Source organism: Indicator indicator, chromosome 13, assembly GCF_027791375.1.
Source record: "Indicator indicator isolate 239-I01 chromosome 13, UM_Iind_1.1, whole genome shotgun sequence".
NCBI lineage: Eukaryota > Metazoa > Chordata > Aves > Piciformes > Indicatoridae > Indicator > Indicator indicator.
Window position 1 is genome coordinate 9,304,037 of NC_072022.1, and position 20,554 is coordinate 9,324,590.

Below are 20,554 nucleotides of genomic sequence, written 5' to 3' on the forward strand. Positions count from 1 at the left end.
CTCTCTCCTCCCTCCTCCTCACACCTACATGGATAAGATGAGATTAGTCTTTTATGGCTTCTTGAAGATATCTTTGCTGGAGGTCCAACCAGCTGCTCCCACTGAAGTTCTCTCCCCTCTGCCAGCCTAGGATGGGCAGTCTGGTTGCAGAGCTTGAACCCTCAGAGGACAAATGCTTGGGAGCTGATGCCCATCACAGCACACATTCATCTCTGCCTAATTTCCATCTGCAGCTCTGATTTGCGTGGGCAGCAGCAGCAGTCACAGTGCTTGGGGATGATTAATGGCATCTGGAACAACCCCCAGGGTTGGCTCCTGGTGTCACAATCAGAATCATTTTGTGCATCATTAGTGTCCAAAGCATATTTCTCAGCCTCCCCTCTTCCATTCAGCTCCACCCTTTAAAAGCAAGTTTGAAGACTGGGAATCTCCTATGGAGACAGACTGAGAGAGTTGGGGTTGTGCAGTCTGGAGAGGAGAAGGCTCCCAGGAGACCTTCTTGTGGCCTTCCAGGATCTGAAGGGGGCTCCAAGAAAGCTGGGGAGGGACTTTGGAGGGTGTGAGGGAGTGACAGGCCTGGGGGGAATGGAGCAAAACTAGAAATGGGGAGATTCAGATTGGATGTGAGGAAGAAGTTCTTCCCCATGAGGTTGGTGAGAGACTGGCAGAGGTTGCCCAGGGAGGTGGTGGAAGCCTCATCCCTGGAGGTTTTTGCAGCCAGGCTGGATGTGGCTGTGAGCAACCTGCTGTAGTGTGAGGTGTCCCTGCCCATGGCAGGGGGGTTGGGACTGGATGAGCCTTGAGGTCCCTTCCAGCCCTGACAATTCTCTGATTCCATGAATCATAGAATCATTAAGGATGCAAAAGATCATTGAGTCCAACTATCAATTGAACACCAGCCTGAGCAACCAGCTCTAGTTGGAGGTGTCCCTGGTCACTGCAGGAGGGGTGGACAAGATGACCTTCAAGGCTCCCTTCCAATCTGTTGCATTCTGTGTTTCTTCCAACCTGATGCATTCTGTGGTTCTGCTTCAAATGGCAGTGGGCACAAACTGGAACAGAGGAGGTTCCACCTTGACATGAGGAGGAACTTCTTCACTGTAGGAGTCACAGAGAACTGCAACAGAGAGGTTGTGGAGTCTCCTTCTCTGGATGCATTCCTGTGTGCCCTACCCTGGATGATCCTGCTCTGGCAAGGGGTTGGACTGGATGATCTCCAGAGGTCCCTTCCAACCCATAACACTCTATAATTTAATGGCCATTAAACCATGCCCTAATGTGCAATGTCCCCATGCTTCTTGAACACCTCCAGGGATGGAGAGTCCACCACCTCCCTGGGCAGCCCCTTCCAATGCCTCACCACTCTTTCAGTAAAGAAAGAGTTCCTAATTTCCAACCTCAAACTCCCCTGGAGCAACTTGAGAACATTTCCTCTTCTAAGGACAATCCCTCCCCATCACTTTGACCCTCCTGCAAGGATGACATAAGCTCCATTTCTTCCTCCTCCTATCCCCTAACGTTCTGGGTGGTTTGGGTTCTGCTAAGTGATCACTGAGGATGTCCCATACAAGGATAATGAAGCAGAAGATGCTATTTCCATGCCTGTCCTGAGCTGGCACAATGTTATCCCAAAGAAAAAGGCAAAGATCTCTTTCCTAGTGCAGATGTCCCTCCACAGGGTGTTAGGGGTTGGAAAGGACCTCTGGAGATCTTCCAGTCCAATCCCCTGCCAGAGCAGGACCAGAGAATCCAGCACAGGGCACACAGGAACACATCCAGACAGGGCTGCAAAGGCTCCAGAGAAGGAGACTCCACAACCTCTCTGGGCAGCCTGTGCCAGGGCTCTGGGACCCTCCCAGGGAAGAAGTTCCTCCTCATGCTGAGGTGGAACCTCCTGTGCTGCAGTTTCCATCCATTGCTCCTTGTCCTATCCCAGGGTGCAACTGAGCAGAGCCTGTCCCTGTCCCTTCCTTCCTGACCCCCAGCCCTCAGCTATTGATAGACATTGATCAGATCCCTCTCAGCCTTCTCCTCTCCAGACTAAACACCCCCAGGGCTCTCAGCCTCTCCTCACCAGGCAGTGCTGCAGTCCCTTCCTCATCCTCAGAGCCCTCCCTTGGACTCTCTCCAGCAGCTCCCTGTCCCTCAGTTCCCAGCTGGAAACTCTTGCTGCAGAACTGATTGAGGCAGCAGGCATCCTGACACGTCTGCTGTTAATTAAAGCACATTGCAATTAAGGAGGGAGAGCAATTTGAAAGGAAGGGAATCTTGCTGCCAGATGGTGATCCCTCAGCTCCTTCCCATGCCTTGGATGCAGGAGGAGGTGTTCCTGATGAGCTGGGCTTGGGCAGGTCTGGAAAATACCAGTTTTGCAATGGAAAAAGGAGTTCTGATGACCCCAGAAAATGAGGGTGGGGCTCTTCTCTTCCAGTGCTACCTCAGCTGGTTAACAATCAATGGCAGTTATGGATTGTCCTGAAGCTATGGGTGAGGAAAAGAACCACCAGGGACGTCTTCAGCAGGGGCTGAGTGGGCTCTGAGCCACTCTGCTGATGATACAAAGTGCAGGGTCCAGGTCTGGGCTCCCCAGTTCCAGAGAGACAGGGAACTGCTGGAGAGAGTCCAGGGGAGGCTGCAAAGCTGCTGAGGGGCCTGGAGCAGCTCTGTGAGGAGCAAAGGCTGAGAGCCCTGGGGCTGAGAGCCTGCAGAAGAGCAGCCCCAGAGGGGAGCTGAGCAATGCTCAGCAAGAGACAAAGGAGCTGTGGGGGGCAAGAGGCTGGGGCCAGACTCTGCTCAGTGGTGCCCAGGGACAGCACAAGGGGCAGTGGGCACAAAGTGGAACCCAGGAGGTTCCAACCTGAAGAGGAGGAGAAAGTTGTTTGGTGTGAGGGTGCTGGAGGCCTGGAGCAGGCTGCCCAGAGAGGTTGTGGAGTCTCCTTGTGTGGAGAGCTTCCAACCCCCCCTGGGCATTGTGCTGCTGGGCAAGCTGCTGTGGGTGCCCTGCTTCAGCAGGGGGTTGGACTGGGTGAGCTCCAGAGGTCTCTTCCAATCCCTGTCTGCTCCTCCTCACTAGTGCCACCTCTGACTCTCTTCACCCCTTTGCATTTTACTGTCTATCTTAGAGGACATGGTTTCCAGTTTCAAAACCTTCTTTAATTTGCATTTCAAAGTAGCTATAAAATATGAATTCCAGTGCAGAGTATTAGCATAAAACCATTCAGTGTTATATAGTCTGTCAAAAAGTGCCAGGAAAAATTCCCCAACTATTGCATTTCCATCTGGCAACATCTTCCTAGCCTGGATATTTGCATAAAATATTTCCACAATAAAGTAAAAGCTATGGAAGATCATAGAAGCAGAGAATTGTCAGGGTTGGAAGGGACCTCAAGGATCACCCAGTCCCAACCCCCCTGCCATGGGCAGGGACACCTCACACTACAGCAGGTTGCTCACAGCCACATCCAGCCTGGCTGCAAAAACCTCCAGAACCTGGCTCCCATCTGCTGCTGAGTGCAGTCTGGGGCTTGCCCAGTGTCACATCTACTCATTGGACTGGGGGGAATGGAACAAAGCTGGAAGTGGGGAGATTCAGACTGGATGTGAGGAAGAAGTTCTTCCCCATGAGAGTGGTGAGAGCCTGGAATGGGTTGTCCAGGGAGGTGGTTGAGGCCCCATCCCTGGAGGTGTTTGCAGCCAGGCTGGATGAGGCTCTGGCCAGCCTGATCTGGTGTGAGGTGTCCCTGCCCATGGCAGGGGGGTTGGAACTGGCTGAGCCTTTGGTCCCTTCCAACCCTGACTGATTCTATGGCTCTATGATTGTCTGAGCACCTCCTGGGACAGTGACTCCCTCACCTCCCTGGGATGCCTGCTCCAGTGCTCCACCACTCTTTCAGTAAAGAAATTCTTCCAAATATATCCCCAAAATTATTCCTAATATCCCCAAAGTTATTCCTAATACCCCAAAAAAAGTGGCAAGACCCTTTTCTCCCCCCCTAACTCTTGCTGCTGACATATCAACCCACACCTTACACAGGGGCAAACCTCTTGCTCCAACATCCAACTTGGCCTCAAGCTGCTCATTAGTACTAAACAGAGGGAGGAAAAAGGAATAAAACCAGAAAGTTGTGACAAAAGTGACTTTTATCCCAACTCTTTCTAGGATCTAGACTTGCACAAGGGAATTATAAAGAAGAAAATTCCCTTTTTGAAGAGGAACAGCTTGAGAACCATCCCAAGATGCCCATGCTGGAGGAAATCTGCCCAGATATGATTCATTCTGAGATGGTTTGGGGTTGGTTTTATTTTTTTTTTGTCATAGCTTTGTGCTCCTGGTGCCAGAACAAAACATTAATTTAGAGTCAGGCTCAGGTGGCCAGAAGGAGCTCCTACCAATTCTCAGGAACTTTTAGACTGCTGCCATCAACCATCCAAGCACACAAGAGTTCCACTGTGTGTGAAAGGCTGAAGACAAATGAGGGTGATGCTGCAGGAGATCCACACAATGCCCTTCAGTGGTGCTGGACAATACCTCCTTTGACAGCCAGAGGCACTGGCATTCCTTTTTCACTGCCAGAGGGGTTCAGTAACAGGCTCTGATGTCTTCAGCATCAGCACAGGCTCACAGGGTGTTAGGGAGACCAAAGCTTGGCAATGAGCAGCATCAAGGCTGGGGGCTTGATCCCAGTCCCTGTTTCCAGCAGCCCTGATACACTCACAGGAGGTTAGGGGTTGGAAGGGATCTCTGGAGGGCTTGCAGTCCAACCCCCTGCCAGAGCAGGACCACAGAATCCAGCACAGCTCACACAGGAACACATCCAGACAGGGCTGCAAAGGCTCCAGAGAAGGAGACTCCACAACCTCTCTGGGCAGCCTGTGCCAGGGCTCTGGGACCCTCCCACTGAAGAAGTTCCTCCTCATGTTGAGGTGGAACCTCCTGTGCTGCAGTTTCCATCCATTGCCCCTTGTCCTGTCCCAGGGTACAACTGAGCAGAGCCTGTCCCTGTCCCTTCCTTCCTGACCCCCAGCCCTCAGCTATTGATAGACATTGATCAGATCCCTCTCAGCCTTCTCCTCTCCAGACTAACCAGCCACAGGGCTCTCAGCCTCTCCTCCCCAGGCAGTGCTGCAGTCCCTTCAGCATCCTTGGAGCCCTCCCTTGGACTCTCTCCAGCAGATCCCTGTCCCTCCTGAACGGGGGAGCCCAGAACTGGATGCAATATTCCAGGTGAGGATTCACCCGGACAGAGTAGAGGAGGAGGAGAACCTTCCTGAATCTTCTGGACACACTGACCTCCTCTAAATCACCACATTATTAGACACCTCCAAGCCCAACATCATGCTGGAAAATTATCCTCCAATTCCTTTGCTCCCCTTCCAAGAGAAGCTTTCATGATCCAGAAAATGAAGGATATCCCCATTTTGCCAGGGAAAAGAGATTTTGATTTGGAAAGTTCCTTCTTAATTTCCTTCAGAGCCTTTAAGCATGAGCAGGAGAACCTCCCTCAACCTGCTGGCCACACTCTCCTTCCTGCACCCCCAGGACCCCTTCTTGGCCCTCAGGGGGCTGACTGATGAAGCACTCCCAGGGTCTTTCTTTCTCTGTGGAGCTGCTCTCCAGCAGGTCCTGCTGCAGGAGGCTGCTCCTCCCAGGTGCAGGACCCTGCTCTTGCCCTTGCTGAACTGCCACAAACTGTTCCAAGGAGGTCAGCATTGCCCTCCCTCTGCATAAAAACCACCCCACCAGGGGCAGATTTTATTCCTGCACACAAACCCTTTCTTCCACCTTCCTTTCCCATCCCTGAGCTGCTCTGTAGAACAGGGCTCTCCCTCACTCCAATGACAATATTAGATCCAACAGGCAGTACAATATCTAAGCCTTCTGGATCCTATCATAGTCAAAGATGATAATAATATGATTTTTTTTAACCCTCAGAGTGATTTTTATTCTTTGGAAGAGGGTTTGAAAGCATCTCCACATCTTTATTGAAGCAGCAGAAATGCCTTTAAGGCTATCTTGCTGCAAATATAGCAAGAATGCTCTGGAAATTCCTTGTTGTGCCTGAAAGGGGGAAAAAAAAAGTCTACCAGAAACATCTTGCAGAGGATTGGATTTCTGTCTGAAGCAGCTGATTTAGGCAGCTGATAGAGGATGACAGGTGCCCCACTCATTGAGTTCTCATTTCATCCACTCTGGCCATAACCCCCCCCCAACCCCCAGAGAAGGATGTGCTGTCTGAAAAACAAACCACTGCCTGTGGCTTCTGGCAGCAGCAAGAGAATTTCAACCACCTCAAAAAGACCAAAGCTTGGCCACTGAGGTTATTCCACCAGTGGTTTTCCTGAGCTGAAGGCTCAGACTCTGCTCTCACAATGAGAGGAGTTGCACCATCAAAGGCCATCAGGAGACACTGGAAACGTTAGGCTTAGCTTGAGGGAGAAAAATAATGAAGGGTGGACTGGCAGGCACAGCAGTGGGGTGTCCTCATCTTCCAGGGACACCACCACTGCCCTGGCCAGTCTGTTCCAGGCCTTCAAAACCCTCAAAGGGAGGAAATTGTTCCTCACCTCCCACCTAAACCTTTCCTGGTGCCATTTGATGCTGTTTGCTCTCATCCTGTCTCTTGTTCCTTGGGGAACACCTTCCTTTCAGGGTTCATTTTGGTTGGAAAAGACCTCCAAGATCACAGTCTTGTCAGGGTTGGAAGGGACCTCAAGGCTCATCCAGTCCCAACCCCCCTGCCATGGGCAGGGACACCTCACACTACAGCAGGTTGCTCACAGCCACATCCAGCCTGGCTGCAAACACCTCCAGGGATGAGGCTTCCACCACCTCCCTGGGCAACCTGTGCCAGTCTCTCACCACTCTCATGGGGAAGAACTTCTTCCCAACATCCAATCTGAATCTCCCCATTTCGAGTTTTGTTCCATCCCCCCCAGTCCTATCACTCCCTGACACCCTCCAAAGTCCCTCCCCAGCTTTCTTGGAGCCCCCTTCAGATCCTGGAAGGCCACAAGAAGGTCTCCTCAGAGCCTTCTCCTCTCCAGCCTGAACAACCCCAACTCTCTCAGTCTCTCCTCACAGGAGAGGAGCTCCAGTCCAACCATCACCAAAAGCTCCTGCACCCTCTTGGCACACACAGAATGACAGAATCACTTTGGTTACAAAAGCCCTTTCAGATCATCCAGTCCAACCACTCTCTACCTCTACCAAAGCTGCTACTAACCCATGTGCCTCAGCACCACATCTCTGAGTCTTTTAAACACCCCCAGGGATTCAAACACCTCCCTGGGCAGCCTGTGCCAGGGAAGAAGTTTCCTCTAATGTCCAACCTAAACTTCCCCTGGGGCAACCTGAGGCCATTTCCTCTTATCCTGCCACTTGTTACTAGTGAGAGGAGACCAGCTCCCACCTGGCTCCAGCCTCCTTCCAGGGAGCTGTAGAAAGCCAGAAGGTTTCCCCTCAGCCTCCTCTTCTCCAGACTGAACACCCCCAGCTCCCTAAGCTGCTGCTCCCCAGCCCTCTTCTCCAGACCCTTCCCCAGCTAGACCAGCAGTACAGCTCAGAACTCTCTTGTTAGGCATTTTCTCACCAGCTGAGCTAATTCCTGAATTGATTTTCCTGCTATTAACTCCCAGTGTATCCAGCTGACTAATCCCATGGACAAGCAACCTGCAATATGTACACCAGAAAGCAAAGGAAATCTGTTGATGTTCTACTACCAGCAGCACAAAGGAGCTGAGATGATCCTTCTGTACCCCAGCTTTCCACAAGCCCTGTGGGACACTTCTTGTGATTGTAAAACACACAGAGCCATTCTGGGGGCTTACCTGTGTGTTCCCCAGCAGGGCCAGGGAAGGGATTGTCCCTCTGGACTCAGCACTGCTGAGGCCACACCTCGAATCCTGGGGTCACTTGTGGTCCCCTCACTCTAAGAAGGACATTGAGGGCTGGAGCAGGTCCAGAGAAGGGCAGCCAAGCTGGGGAAAGGTCTGAAGAACAGGGCTGGGGAGGAGCAGCTGAGGGAGCTGGGGGTGCTCAGCCTGGAGAAGAGGAGGCTGAGGGGAGACCTTCTGGCTCTCATGCAGCTCCCTGAAGGGAGCTTGGAGCCAGGTGGCTGCCAGTCTGTTCTTTTCTTTCCATCCCAGCCGGGTCAGTTTCTTTCCCTTCTTCCCTTTCTCTTTCCTTCAGGAAGGCAGAAGTGTTCCTGGACAGCCTCTGGCCCTTGGCTGATGACCAAGCCAGCCCTGACCCTTGACACAACATCCCATGTACAATTCCTTCCTCATTTTTCAGAGGAACGCTATTTTCCTCAGACACCATCCCTCCCACCAGAGCTGTCCTTGGGCTCATTCTCAGACAAGGTTGGAGAATTCTGTTTGGAGAGTTGGACCTATTTCTGGTTCCCCCAATGCAGAGCCCTGATTTTGTCCGTTTTTAACACATCACAACTCAATCTCCTCTGTATTTTAAGCAGGGCATAAGAGCAGGGCTGGGGAATGACAGTCTCACAATACAGCAGAGGTTGGAAGGGACCTCCAGAGATCATCAGGTCCAACCCCCCTGCCAGAGCAGCAGCACCTAGGATAGTCCACACAGGAATGCATCCAGATAGATCTGGAAAGTCTCCAGAGAAGGAGACTCCACAACCCCCCTGGGCAGCCTGCTCCAGGGCTCTGGCACCCTCACACCAAAGAAGTTTCTCCTCATGTTGAGCTGAAATCTTCTCTGTTCCAGTTTGGACCCATTGGTCCTTGTCCTGTCACTGTGCACCACCCAAAAGATCCTGGCCCCCTCCCCTTGACCCCCACCCCTCAGATGTTGATAGACATTGATCAGATCCCTCTCAGCCTTCTCCTCTCCACACTAAATGTGTAGTACTGAAGCAGATGGAACTGAAGAAAAGACTCTCCAGGGGGAAAAAAACCCAAAAGGCAGCAGAATCTGGGGGAAAGGATGAGATGAGGGTTGTCACTTCAGCCAAGAAGGAGAACTTGCCCTGGCAGGACTATTTGCTGTACCTATGCTGGGCTCATAAGACACATTTAAAGCTCCACATGAGGGGAGGCTGTGAGCAGGAGGTTTCTGCAAGCAGAAGGGGAGGGAAAACTGGGGGTGAGGGAATGCCTGAGTGCTGGGGGCAAGGAGAAGGAGTTTCCTTCTACCAGGGCAGAGAAATGTCTCAGAATGTTCTGGGTTTGGAGAACAAATCTGATGGAGAGTGACTGAAGGACCTGGGGATGATTAGGTTGGAAAAGAGGAGGCTGCTACAGCTACCTGAAAGAACCTTGTGGAGAGGCTGCTGCTGGTCTCTTCTCACAGGTTATTAGTGACAGAACAAGAGGGAATGGCCTCAAGATATGAATGGGGAGGTTTAGACTGGACAGTAGGAAAAAAAAATTTCCCCTCAAGAATGCTCAGGGATTGGAATGTGCTGCCCAGGGAGGTGGTGGAGTCCCCAAGCCTGGCTGTGTTTCCAGGTGGTTTGGATGTGGTGCTTGGGGCTATGGTTCAGGGGTGAGCCTTGCAGAGTAGGGTTCTGGGTTGGACTTGGTGATCCTGAGGCTCTTTGCCAACCTGAATGTTTCTGGGATTCTGGGTTGGAAGGGACCTCCAAAGCTCATCCAGTCCAACTCCCTCTGCAGTCAGCAGGGACATCCTCAACCAGATCAGGCTGCCCAGAGCTCTGTCGAGCCTCACCTTGAATATCTCCAGGGATGGAGCCTCAACCACATCCCTGGGCAACCTGTTCCAGTGTTCCACCACCCTCCTGGTGCAGAACTTGTTCCCAAAGCTTCATCTAATTAAGCAGGTTTGATTAACCTCCTTCCTAGCTGGAGTATCTTCTTCAGTCAGTTCTTAGAGCTGAGCTTGGGAGCATCCAAGGGAATCAGGTCTGCAGGGTGGGCACTGATCATGGAATCCTAGAAAAGTTCATGCTGGCAAAAAAAAACATTTAGAATTGACTCCAACCACTAACTCAACCCTGCCAAGTCCACCACTAAACCATGTCCCTCAGCACCATGGCTCTGAAGGCAGGGATGGGGACTCCACCACTGCCCTGGGCAGCCTGGGCCAGGCTTTGACAACCCTTTGGGGAAAGAAATGGTTCCTCATGACCAACCTGAATCTTACCTGGGGCAACTTGAGGCTATTTCCTCTCATCCTGTCACTTGCTGCTTGGGAGAAGAGCCCAAGCCCCACCTCACTAGATCCAATCTAGTAAGAACTAAACATCTCCATGTGCTGTGCCTCAAGTTCCTGTAGGAATCCTGTCTGGATGCAGATGACCTTTAAACACATCCAGGCTTGGTGACTCAACCCCCTCCCTGGGCAGCACATCCCAATGCCTGACCACCCTTTCCCTGAAGAAAAAAAAACCAAAACAATTAAATGACCACAAATGGGGACAAGCTGCCTACAAGGCAGAGGGTCCAAGCCCCACCAGAATGTTGAGGGTGGAGCTATCACCACCACAAGTCCTTTCTTTCAGCCCCAGAAGGCAGTGTCATGACTGAAGGAAGGTTTCTGCTGGGATTGTCTCCCTGCAAATTCTGTCAGGCAGGATGATGTATGACTTCCCATCAGCTTGAGGAGAAAAAAAAAAAGAGATGAATTAATGGCCTGAAAGAATCTCTTCAATCTTGCCTGATAAATCCCACTTCTTCTTCTTTTCTTTTGGCTGGTTTTTTTTTTTCAATTAAAACTTTGATGATAATGCAAAAAAAAACCCAAACACCTCCCCCCCCCCCGACACAAACTCTGCCTGCATTACATCAAGAAACGTTTTAAACCTGCCATAATGAAGCCATGGGGGCCTTAAGAGTGTGGCCAGCAAGTTGAGACAGAGATTCTTCTCCCCCTCTACTGTGCCAAAGTGAGGACACAGCTGGAGCAGAGTGTCCAGCTCTGAGCTCCCCAGTTGTGATGGTTTTAAGACTGCCTTTAATTTTTCTAGAGAGAAAAGAAGAGAGAAAAGAGAGAAAAAAGAGTTCAAGAGAGAAAAGAAAATACTAGGCAGAGAGTCCAGGGCAGGCTGCAGAGCTGCTGAGGGGCCTGGAGCAGCTCTGTGAGGAGCAAAGGCTGAGAGCCCTGGGGCTGAGAGCCTGCAGAAGAGCAGCCCCAGAGGGGAGCTGAGCAATGCTCAGCAAGAGACAAAGGAGCTGTGGGGGGCAAGAGGCTGGGGCCAGACTCTGCTCAGTGGTGCCCAGGGACAGCACAAGGGGCAATGGGCACAAAGTGGAACCCAGGAGGCTCCACCTGAAGAGGAGGAGAAAGTTGTTTGTTGTGAGGGTGCTGGAGGCCTGGAGCAGGCTGCCCAGAGAGGTTGTGGAGTCTCCTTGTGTGGAGAGCTTCCAACCCCCCCTGGGCATTGTGCTGCTGGGCAAGCTGCTGTGGGTGCCCTGCTTTAGCAGGGGGTTGGCCTGGGTGAGCTCCAGGGGTCTCTTCCAATCCCCACCATTCTATGATTCTATGAACCTCAGTTTTTCTCCAGGGCTTTATCTTGCTGCTAAGGAACTCTGCATTGCAGCCTACAAACCAAGATCACTTCAGGTAAAGGTGACCAGACTTATAAATATCTGATGTTGGAACACAGGCAGGACTGTTTTGTTTTTTTCCCTTAGCCACAAGAATGACAACTTCTGGTGGAGCAAATGAAATATGAAAACAAATAACATTGTCCCAAAACTCTTTTTCAGTCAGCTCCACGTTTCTGTACTCTGAGGCTGTACCCCCTGCCAGAGCAGGACCACAGAATCCAGCACAGGGCCCACAGGAACACATCCAGACAGGGCTGCAAAGGCTCCAGAGAAGGAGACTCCACAATCTCTCTGGGCAGCCTGTGCCAGGGCTCTGGGACCCTCCCAGTGAAGAAGTTCCTCCTCATGCTGAGGTGGAACCTCCTGTGCTGCAGTTTCCATCCATTGCCCCTTGTCCTATCCCAGGGCACAACTGAGCAGAGCCTGTCCCTGTCCCTTCCTTCCTGACCCCCAGCCCTCAGCTATTGATAGACATTGATCAGATCCCTCTCAGCCTTCTCCTCTCCACACTAAACAGCCCCAGGGCTCTCAGCCTCTCCTCCCCAGGCAGTGCTGCAGTCCCTTCAGCATCCTTGCAGCCCTTCCTTGGACTCTCTCCAGCAGATCCCTGTCCCTCTTGAACTGGGGAGCCCAGAACTGGATGCAATATTCCAGGTGTGGCCTCACCAGGACAGAGGAAAATGGTAGGAAAATGGTGCTGGAGAGCCTGGGCGCTGCCGCCGCTGTCCGCGGTGCTGAAGCACAGAATCACAGAATCAACCAGGTTGGAAAAGACCTCAGAGATCATCAAGCAGAACCTATCACCTAATCCCTAACACCTCCTGACAACTAAACCCTGGCTCCAAGTGCCACATCCAAGCTTTTTTTGAACACCTCCAGGGATGGTGACTCCACCACCTCCCTGGGCAGCACATCCCATGGCCAATTACTCTTTCTGTGAAGAACTTTCTCCTCACCTCCAGCCTGAACTTCCCCTGGCACAGCTTGAGACTGAGAACCAACACAGATCAGATCCTGAGGGGCTGTGGAGGGTTTCTTGGAAGCTCTAGCAGGGTGAGAGCTGGCTGCTGGGGGATCAGAGAACAGTTCAGGTTGGAAAAGACCTCTAAGAGCATCCAGTCCAACCATCAACCCAACACCTCTCTGGCCAATAACCATATCCCCAAGTGCCATGGCCACAGGTTGCTTGAACACCTCAAGGGATGGGGACTCCACCACCTCCCTGGGCAGCCAGTTCCAATACCTGACCACTCTTGCAGCAAAGAAGTTTAATAAGGACAAGTGCAGGGTCCTACATCTGGGAAGAAATAACAACAGGCACCAGGACAGGTTAGAGGCTGCCCTGCTGGAAAGCAGCTCCACAGAGAAAGACCTTGGAGTGCTGGTGGGCAGCAAGTTCTGCATGGGACAGCAATGTGCCCTGGTGGCCAAGAGAGCCAATGAGGTCCTGGGGGGCAGCAGGGAAAGTGTGGCCAGCAGGGCTAGGGAGGTTCTGCTGCCCCTCTGCTCTGCCCTGCTGAGACCACAGCTGCAATCCTGTGTCCAGTTTGGGGCTCCCCAGTTGAAGAGAGACAGAGAGCTGCTGGAGAGAGTCCAAGGGAGAGGCAGGAGGATGCTTAGGGGACTTGAGCATCTCCCTGTGAAGAGAGCCTGAGAGCCCTGGGGCTGTTTAGTGTGGAGAGGAGAAGGCTGAGAGGGATCTGATCAATGTCTATCAATAGCTGAGGGGTGGGGGTCAAGGGGAGGGGGCCAGGCTCTTTTGGGTGGTGCACAGTGACAGGACAAGGACCAATGGACACAAACTGGAACACAGAAGATTTCCTTTCAACATGAGGAGAAACTTCTTTGGTGTGAGGGTGCCAGAGCCCTGGAGCAGGCTGCCCAGGGGGGTTGTGGAGTCTCCTTCTCTGGAGCCTTTCCAACCCCACCTGGATGCATTCCTGTGCAACTCCCCTGGGTGCTCCTGCTCTGGCAGGGGGGTTGGACCTGATGATCTCTTGATGTCCCTTCCAACCTCTGATTTACTGTGAGACTGTGATTCTAATCTCCAACCTAACCCTCCCCTGGTGCAACTTGAGACAACTTCCTCTCATTTGATACTAGGGAGAAGAGACCAACTCCCAGCTCACTACAACCTCCTGCCAGACAACATTCTCCTGGCTATGGAATTTGAAAGCACACAGAGCAGAGGCCACTGCTGGCCAGAGCACAACCAAATCATTGTGTTGCCATGCCAGTGCTTCAGAGCAAAGCTCTAAAACCAAGATCCCACCAATCTTCTCCAGGCTCTGCAGCTGTGCCTAGCACCAGCTTTTGCTTGTGTGCTGAGAGTGAGCAGCTTTGCAGTGCCTCTCACAGAATGTGTCCTTGAGGCTGAACCGTTTAAAGAGACACAATGGTGTCATCATGAAAACAGGTCATAACCACAGCCATATGCTAGTGGGGCATATCTGGAATCATCTTTTCCTTTCTTAGCAACTACAGATAGAGCAGTTTATTTCTGGGGAGGGAAGGGGAAGGGGGGAAAGCAGAAATTCAGTCACATACCACAAAGAAAGGAAAGTTTTGCCACCTCTCTACTCAATAAAGTCACTTTAAGAAGGAATATTATTTTTTAACCTACCTAATACTTGTCCTGTTTCTAATTCCTGGGTTAAAAATTAACATGGAAAAGGAGAAATACAGCAACTGAAGATGGTAAAGGTACCACTTGTGTGTTCCTAACACAATAATCACAGAACTGTCAGGGTTGGAAGGGACCTCAAGGCTCAGCCAGTCCCAACCCCCCTGCCATGGGCAGGGACACCTCACACTACAGCAGGTTGCTCACAGCCACATCCAGCCTGGATGCAAAAACCTCCAGCCATGAGGCTTCCACCACCTCCCTGGGCAACCTCTGCCAGTCTCTCACCACCCTCATGGGAAAGAACTTCTTCCTAACATCCAATCTGAATCTCCCCATTTCTAGTTTTGCTCCATCCCCCCACTCCTATCACTCCCTGACACCCTCAAAAGTCCCTCCCCAGCTTCCTTGGAGCCCCCTTCAGATCCTGAAAGGCCACAATAAAGTCTTCCTGAAGCCTTCTCTTCTCCAGACTGCACAACCCCAACTCTCTCAGGCTGTCCTCATAGCAGAGCAGCTCCAGCCCTCTGCTCATCCTCATGGCCCTTCTCTGGACACCTTCCAGCACCTCCAGATCCTTCCTGTAACAGGGGCTCCAGAATTGGACACAGTTCTGCATGATCTTCAGCAAGGCAAGGAGACCTCACATCACCAGGGATGAGGCAGAGATAACATGGTTGCCCACACTGGCTGGAGGCCAAGCCCATCTGCCCAGCTTTCCTCATCCCATGGGATCCAAGTGGCTTTAACAGAGTCACACGAAAACTCCTAACCACGATGGTTGGGGTATGCTTGACCAGAAAACAACTCTGACCACACAACATCTCTGCTGCTGCTGAGCAGAGTCAAAACTGCCCCTGGCACCTCCTCTTCTCCTCACTTCTCTAAAGTCACTCTAAAAGTCTTGGTTTGTCTTTCTGCTGTTTCTTTCTCAGCTGGGCCAAGAAGAGAATTGTCATCTTTGATGCAATTGTCATTATTGACTGCAAATGAGGAACAGGCTGCAAACTGGGAATGCTCAGTTCCTGTCAGGGCTCAGCCCACCACCGACACCTCCCAGGGCGAGTGCTCATAGTCCTACTAAATAAACAGGGGCTCCATTGCCTCCAGAAACATTCCCTGGTTTTCCACAGGCTATTGACAGGCTTGGCACCAGGAGAGTGTACGAAAATATTCCCATTTCCCTCTGCATTAACCAAGGAGGATGGAAAAGGCAGATGAGTGGAGGTTGCATGAATGCAAATGAAGCTGTGACTCCATCACCCAAGCTTTCCCATGAAGAAATGGCTCCCAGACACATTCCTTTCAACCCAGGAGCATTGAAGAGTGTCTTTTGAAGGAGGGTGATTGATAGAGAAGATGTAAGAGCATCCCAGACCTCCCCGCACAGGGTAGGAGGGACCTCTTGTGGTGGTTGCCTCAGCCAAGCTTTGACAACTGCCAGCAGCAGAGGAAGGCTGGTACCCACCTCTCTCCCCCTCACCAGAGGAACTCGGTTGATACAGGAGACATCAGGGTCTGACCCAGTCCTGCAACCTACTTTGTCATCCTGGGCTCCAGCTCTGCACACGAGGTGGCTAAAAATAAACCACTCTGTTCTCAGTCATCTTTTATTTAAGGTCCCACGCAGCTGCCCCACCGTGGTGGCACAGAAATAGCAGCTGGGGACAGCTCACCTGGCTTCAGGATGAGCCTGCTCCAACAGGAGTCAAGTCACGGAGCCCCAGCGTGGTGGTGCTTGGAAGGGATCTCTGGGGCTCACCCAGGGCACCCACAGCAGCTTGCCCAGCAGCACAATGCCCAGGGGGGGTTGGAAGCTCTCCACACAAGGAGACTCCACAACCTCTCTGGGCAGCCTGCTCTAGGCTGTTGCAGCCCCCCGAGACCCCAGCCGGGCTTCCCGGGAGCTCTTCGGAGGCTTCCCCCCCCCCAGCCCGGCGCCCGCGGCTGCTGGCAATAAACACACCGAGACGAGGAGCCTTTGCACCAGCAACTGCCACCAACTGCCTGCTCTTTAATGAGCACAAAGCCTGGTTTTTAAATGCCTTTTTACTTTCCTGCGAGTTGGTTCCCAGAAGACTTTCCCAGATAGCAGAAACCTCCCTACCTCTAATCTCGCAGTTTACAAAGTGATTGGTCTTTAAGGAACACAAAGGGGGAGGCATTCTCACCAGCAAGGTCGTTTAAGGCTAGCCCACTCCACATTCTATCCACACCCTTACACCAAGCAAGTTTCTCCTCCTCTTCAGGTGGAACCTCCTGGGTTCCACTTTGTGCCCATTGCCCCTTGGCCTGTCCCTGGGCACCACTGAGCAGAGTCTGGCCCCAGCCTCTTGCCCCCCACAGCTCCTTTAGCTCTTGCTGAGCATTGCTCAGCTCCCCTCTGGGGCTGCTCTTCTGCAGGCTCTCAGCCCCAGGGATCTCAGCTTTTGCTCCTCACAGAGGTGCTCCAGGCCCCTCAGCAGCTTTGCAGCCTCCCCTGAACTCTCTCCAGCAGTTCCCTGTCCCCCTTGAACTGGGGAGCACAGAACTGGTCACTGCACTTTGTATCATCAGCAGAGTGGCTCAGAGCCCACTCAGCCCCTGCTGATAGCATCCCTGGGTGCTGAACCCGTGGTGGTTCTTTCCCACACCCAGAGTTTTAGGACAATCCATAATTGCCATTAGTTCTAAACCAGCTCTTTTGAACTGAGGAGCTCAGAACAGGACACAATATTCCCACTGTGGCCTCACTAGGGCCCCATAACTGTCCCCACCAGTCCAGGACTGGACTTCTTATCCCACATTTGTGAGCCTGCCTTGTGCTTTGCTCCAACTCTGCAACCACAGGCAGAGTTAAACTAACAAACATCTCCTCCTTGCACAGGGTCTCCAACTACTTTAAGAACCCCACCCCAGCAATCACCTCTAGGCTTTTTGTAGTGAACTCAGAAGCCACCAAATGCTGCCCAGTGACTGACAGTAGCTGACCAAGACGTGCTCTTAGCAAGGGTCCAACCTCTTCTCAACTCTCCTGCACACCTCCGTCAAGCAGTGGGACACATCCTGCTTTGATGCAGCTGGTGTAACACACTCTGGCACCACCTCCTTTGTTTCTTTTGACTTGCAGAATTCTTTCACATTCTCTGGCCCAGGGTTTCCTCCAAACTGATGTAGTGTGTCACAAAGCTGAAAGGAACATTTACAAGCTGCCCATCTTTCTGCTGATTGAGGAGATCCTACCCCTGAGACAGACACAAAGCCTCTTGTTTTCAAAACCTGGGCTGTATGCTGGGGTTATTAAGTTAGAGCCACCTTAAAAAGGGCACCCTCCATAGAATCACAGAATGTTAGGGGCTGGAAGGGAGCTTGAAACCCTCCTGCCAGAGCAGGATCACCTAAAGCAGGTCACACAGGAACACAGCCAGGCAGGTCTTGAATATCCCCAGAGAGGGATACTCCACAACCCCCTGGGCAGCCTGTTCCAGGGCTCTGTCACCCTCATAGGGAAATAATTCTTCCTCCTGCTTCCATGGAACTTCCTATGCCTCAGCTTCCACCACTGCCCCTGGTGCTGGCATTGGACATCACCCAGCAGAGCCTGGCTCCAGCCTCTGGGCACTCCCCCTGCACATCTTTAGCACCAGCAATGAGGTCACCTCTCAGGCTCCTCCTCTCCAAGCTACAGAGCCCTCAGCTCCCTCAGGCTCTCCTCCTGAGGAAGATGTTCCACTGCCTGCAGCATCTTTGTGCCTCTGTGCTGGACTCTCTCTAGTAGCTTCCTGTCCCTCTTGAATTGAGGGACCCAGAACTGGACACAATATTCCAGCTGTGGCCTCACCAGGGCAGAGCAAAGGGGCAGGAGAACCTCTCTGACCTACTCCCCACAGCCCTTCTCATCCACCCCAGGCTGCTCTTGGCCTTCTTGGCCACCAGAGCACATTGCTGGCTCATGCTCATCCTCCCATCCACCAGCACCCCCAGGGCCTTTTCCCCTTCACTGCTCTCCAGCAGCTCAGTCCCCAACCTCTCCTGCTCCATGAGGTTGTTCTTTCCCAGGTGCCAGACTCTCCCCTTGCCCTTGTTGGATTTCATTCCATTTCTCCCTGCCCAGCTCTCAGCCTGTCCAGGTCAGGCTGAATGGCAGCACAACCCTCCTGTGGCAGCCACTCCACCCAGTTTGGTGCCAGCAAACTTGCTGGAGGTGCCCTCTGTGCCCTCACCCAGGTCATTGATGAATAGATTGAACAGCTCTGGTCCCAGTACTCACCCTGGAGAGTCTCCACAATCTGCAGGCCCCCAGGCATTGGTCACCCAGTTTGCCAGCAGGTGTGAATATCTATGCCAAAATCACATTTCATTTTTAACCCTTTGATTAAGTTCTTCAAACCCAACAGTCTAGAAAACACATTTACCTGTAGGAGAACCCAACTTTGGAGAACACAAAGTGCTAAGCACCAGGAGAAAAACCACAGGTTGGTTTCTTGGAGAACACAAAGTGCTTAGCACTATGAGAAACACCACAATTTGGGGGTTTGGAGGGTACAAAGTGCTAAGTACTATGAGAAACACCAAAGTTTGGGTTTGTGGAGAACACATAGTGCCAAACACTAGGAGAAGCATCACAGGTTGGTTTCTTGGAGAGCACAGAGTGCCAAACACTAGGAGAAGCATCACAGGTTGGGGTTTTGGAGAACACAAAGTGCCAAACAGTATGAGAAACACCACAGCTTGGTTTCTTGGAGAACACAAAGTGCCAAACACTAAGAGAAGCACCACAGTTGGTTGCTTGGAGAACACAAAGTTCTAAAGCCTATGAGAAAACCACAGTTTGGTTCCTTGGAGAGCACAAAGTGGCAAACACAAGGAGAAACACCACAGGTTGGTAGCTTGGAGAGCACAAAGTGCTAAGCTCTATGAGAAACACCACAGATTGGGGCTTTGGAGAACACAAAGTGCCAAACACTAAGAGTAACACCACAATTGGTTGCTTGGAGAACACAAAGTTCTAAAGCCTATAAGAAAGCCACAGTTTGATTCCTTGGAGAGCACAAAGTAGCAAGCACTAGGAAGAACACCACAGCTTGGTTGCTTGGAGAACACAAAGAGCCAAGCACTAGGAGGAACACCAGTTTGGTTTTATGGAGAGCACAAACACATGTAAAGATCTCTGCTTGCCACAGAACAACACAACTCCATTTGGAACTCTCTTTTTATCAAGAGGTCTTCTAATATCTGCTGAGATCCAGGTCCAATATACAGAGCCACAGCTTCAACTGACCCTCCAAGAAGCACATCTGCTTGAACATTCATTTGAGACTCTACCACTCCCCACAAAGTCCCTCTTCCACCAGGAGCCTGCAACTTAGCTTTCATTTATCCTTAGAGGGAACCCATCACAAGTCACCAGAGAGGAAAATCAACCCAAGTGCTGTAACCACCAAAGAGCCTTAGAGGGAACCCAACACAAAGCACCAAAGAGCCTTAGAGGGAACCCAACACAAAGCACCAAAGAGACTTAGAGGGAACCCAAGGCAAGTCACCAGAGAGGAATTAAGCGAACCCAACTGCAGTGCCACCAAAAGCCTTAGAGGGAACCCAAGGCAAGTCACCAGAGAGGAAAATCAACCCAAGTGCTGTGCTCACCAAAGAGCCTTAGAGGGAACCCAACACAAAGCACCAAAGAGCCTTAGAGGGAACCCAACACAAAGCACCAAAGAGCCTTAGAGGGGAACCCAACACACATCACCAAAGAGGAAAATCAACCCAGGTGCTGCAACCACCAAAGAGCTTTAGAGGGAACCCAACACAAATCATCAAAGAGCCTTAGAGCAAACCCAACAGGAAGCACCAAAGAGGGAAATCAACCCAGGTGCTGCAAGCACCAAAGAGCCTTAGAGGGAACCCAACACACATCACCAAAGAGGAAAATCAACCCAGGTGCTGCAACCACCAAAGAGCCTTAGAGGGAACCCAACACAAAGCACCAGAGAAGAAAATCAACCCAAAGTGATGTAACCACCAAAGAGCCTTAAGGGAAGCCAACACAAATCACCAGGGAGGCAAATGGAGCCCAGTGCTGTACTCACAGGTGTGCTGCTGTCAGAGAAGGTGTTCATGCTGCTGGATCTGCTCATCTTGTCTGAGGAGAGGGAGGGAGGGGAAGGGCTGCGCTTGCCGCGCTGCTCCGGGGCGGGCAGGTCCTGGCGCTGCAGGTGCTCCCGCCACGCTCGCTGGATGCTGCAGCGAATACCAAGGCACAGAAAGGATTCAGAATTCCCATTCCAGCCCGTGGGGGGAAGGGGGGGGGTGGTGGTGTTGGCTGTGTCTGGTTTAGGAGCAGGGGGAGGGTGCTGGCTGTGGCTGCTTTAGGCATGAAAATTTTTCCCAGGTTGGGCAAAAAAGTGTTGGGAT

General features: G+C 51.9%; 1 protein-coding gene across 1 annotated transcript in view; it reads right to left on the reverse strand.

Annotated features, from left to right (window-relative positions):
- Positions 1-20,139: 20,139 nt before the first annotated feature.
- The window catches only part of IQCJ (IQ motif containing J), a 105,628-nt gene continuing 105,213 nt past the window's right edge, over positions 20,140-20,554 (reverse strand). The window contains exon 6 of the mRNA XM_054386194.1: positions 20,140-20,380. Coding sequence (XP_054242169.1) covers positions 20,140-20,380 — 241 coding nt within the window. The remainder of the gene's footprint in view (positions 20,381-20,554) is intronic.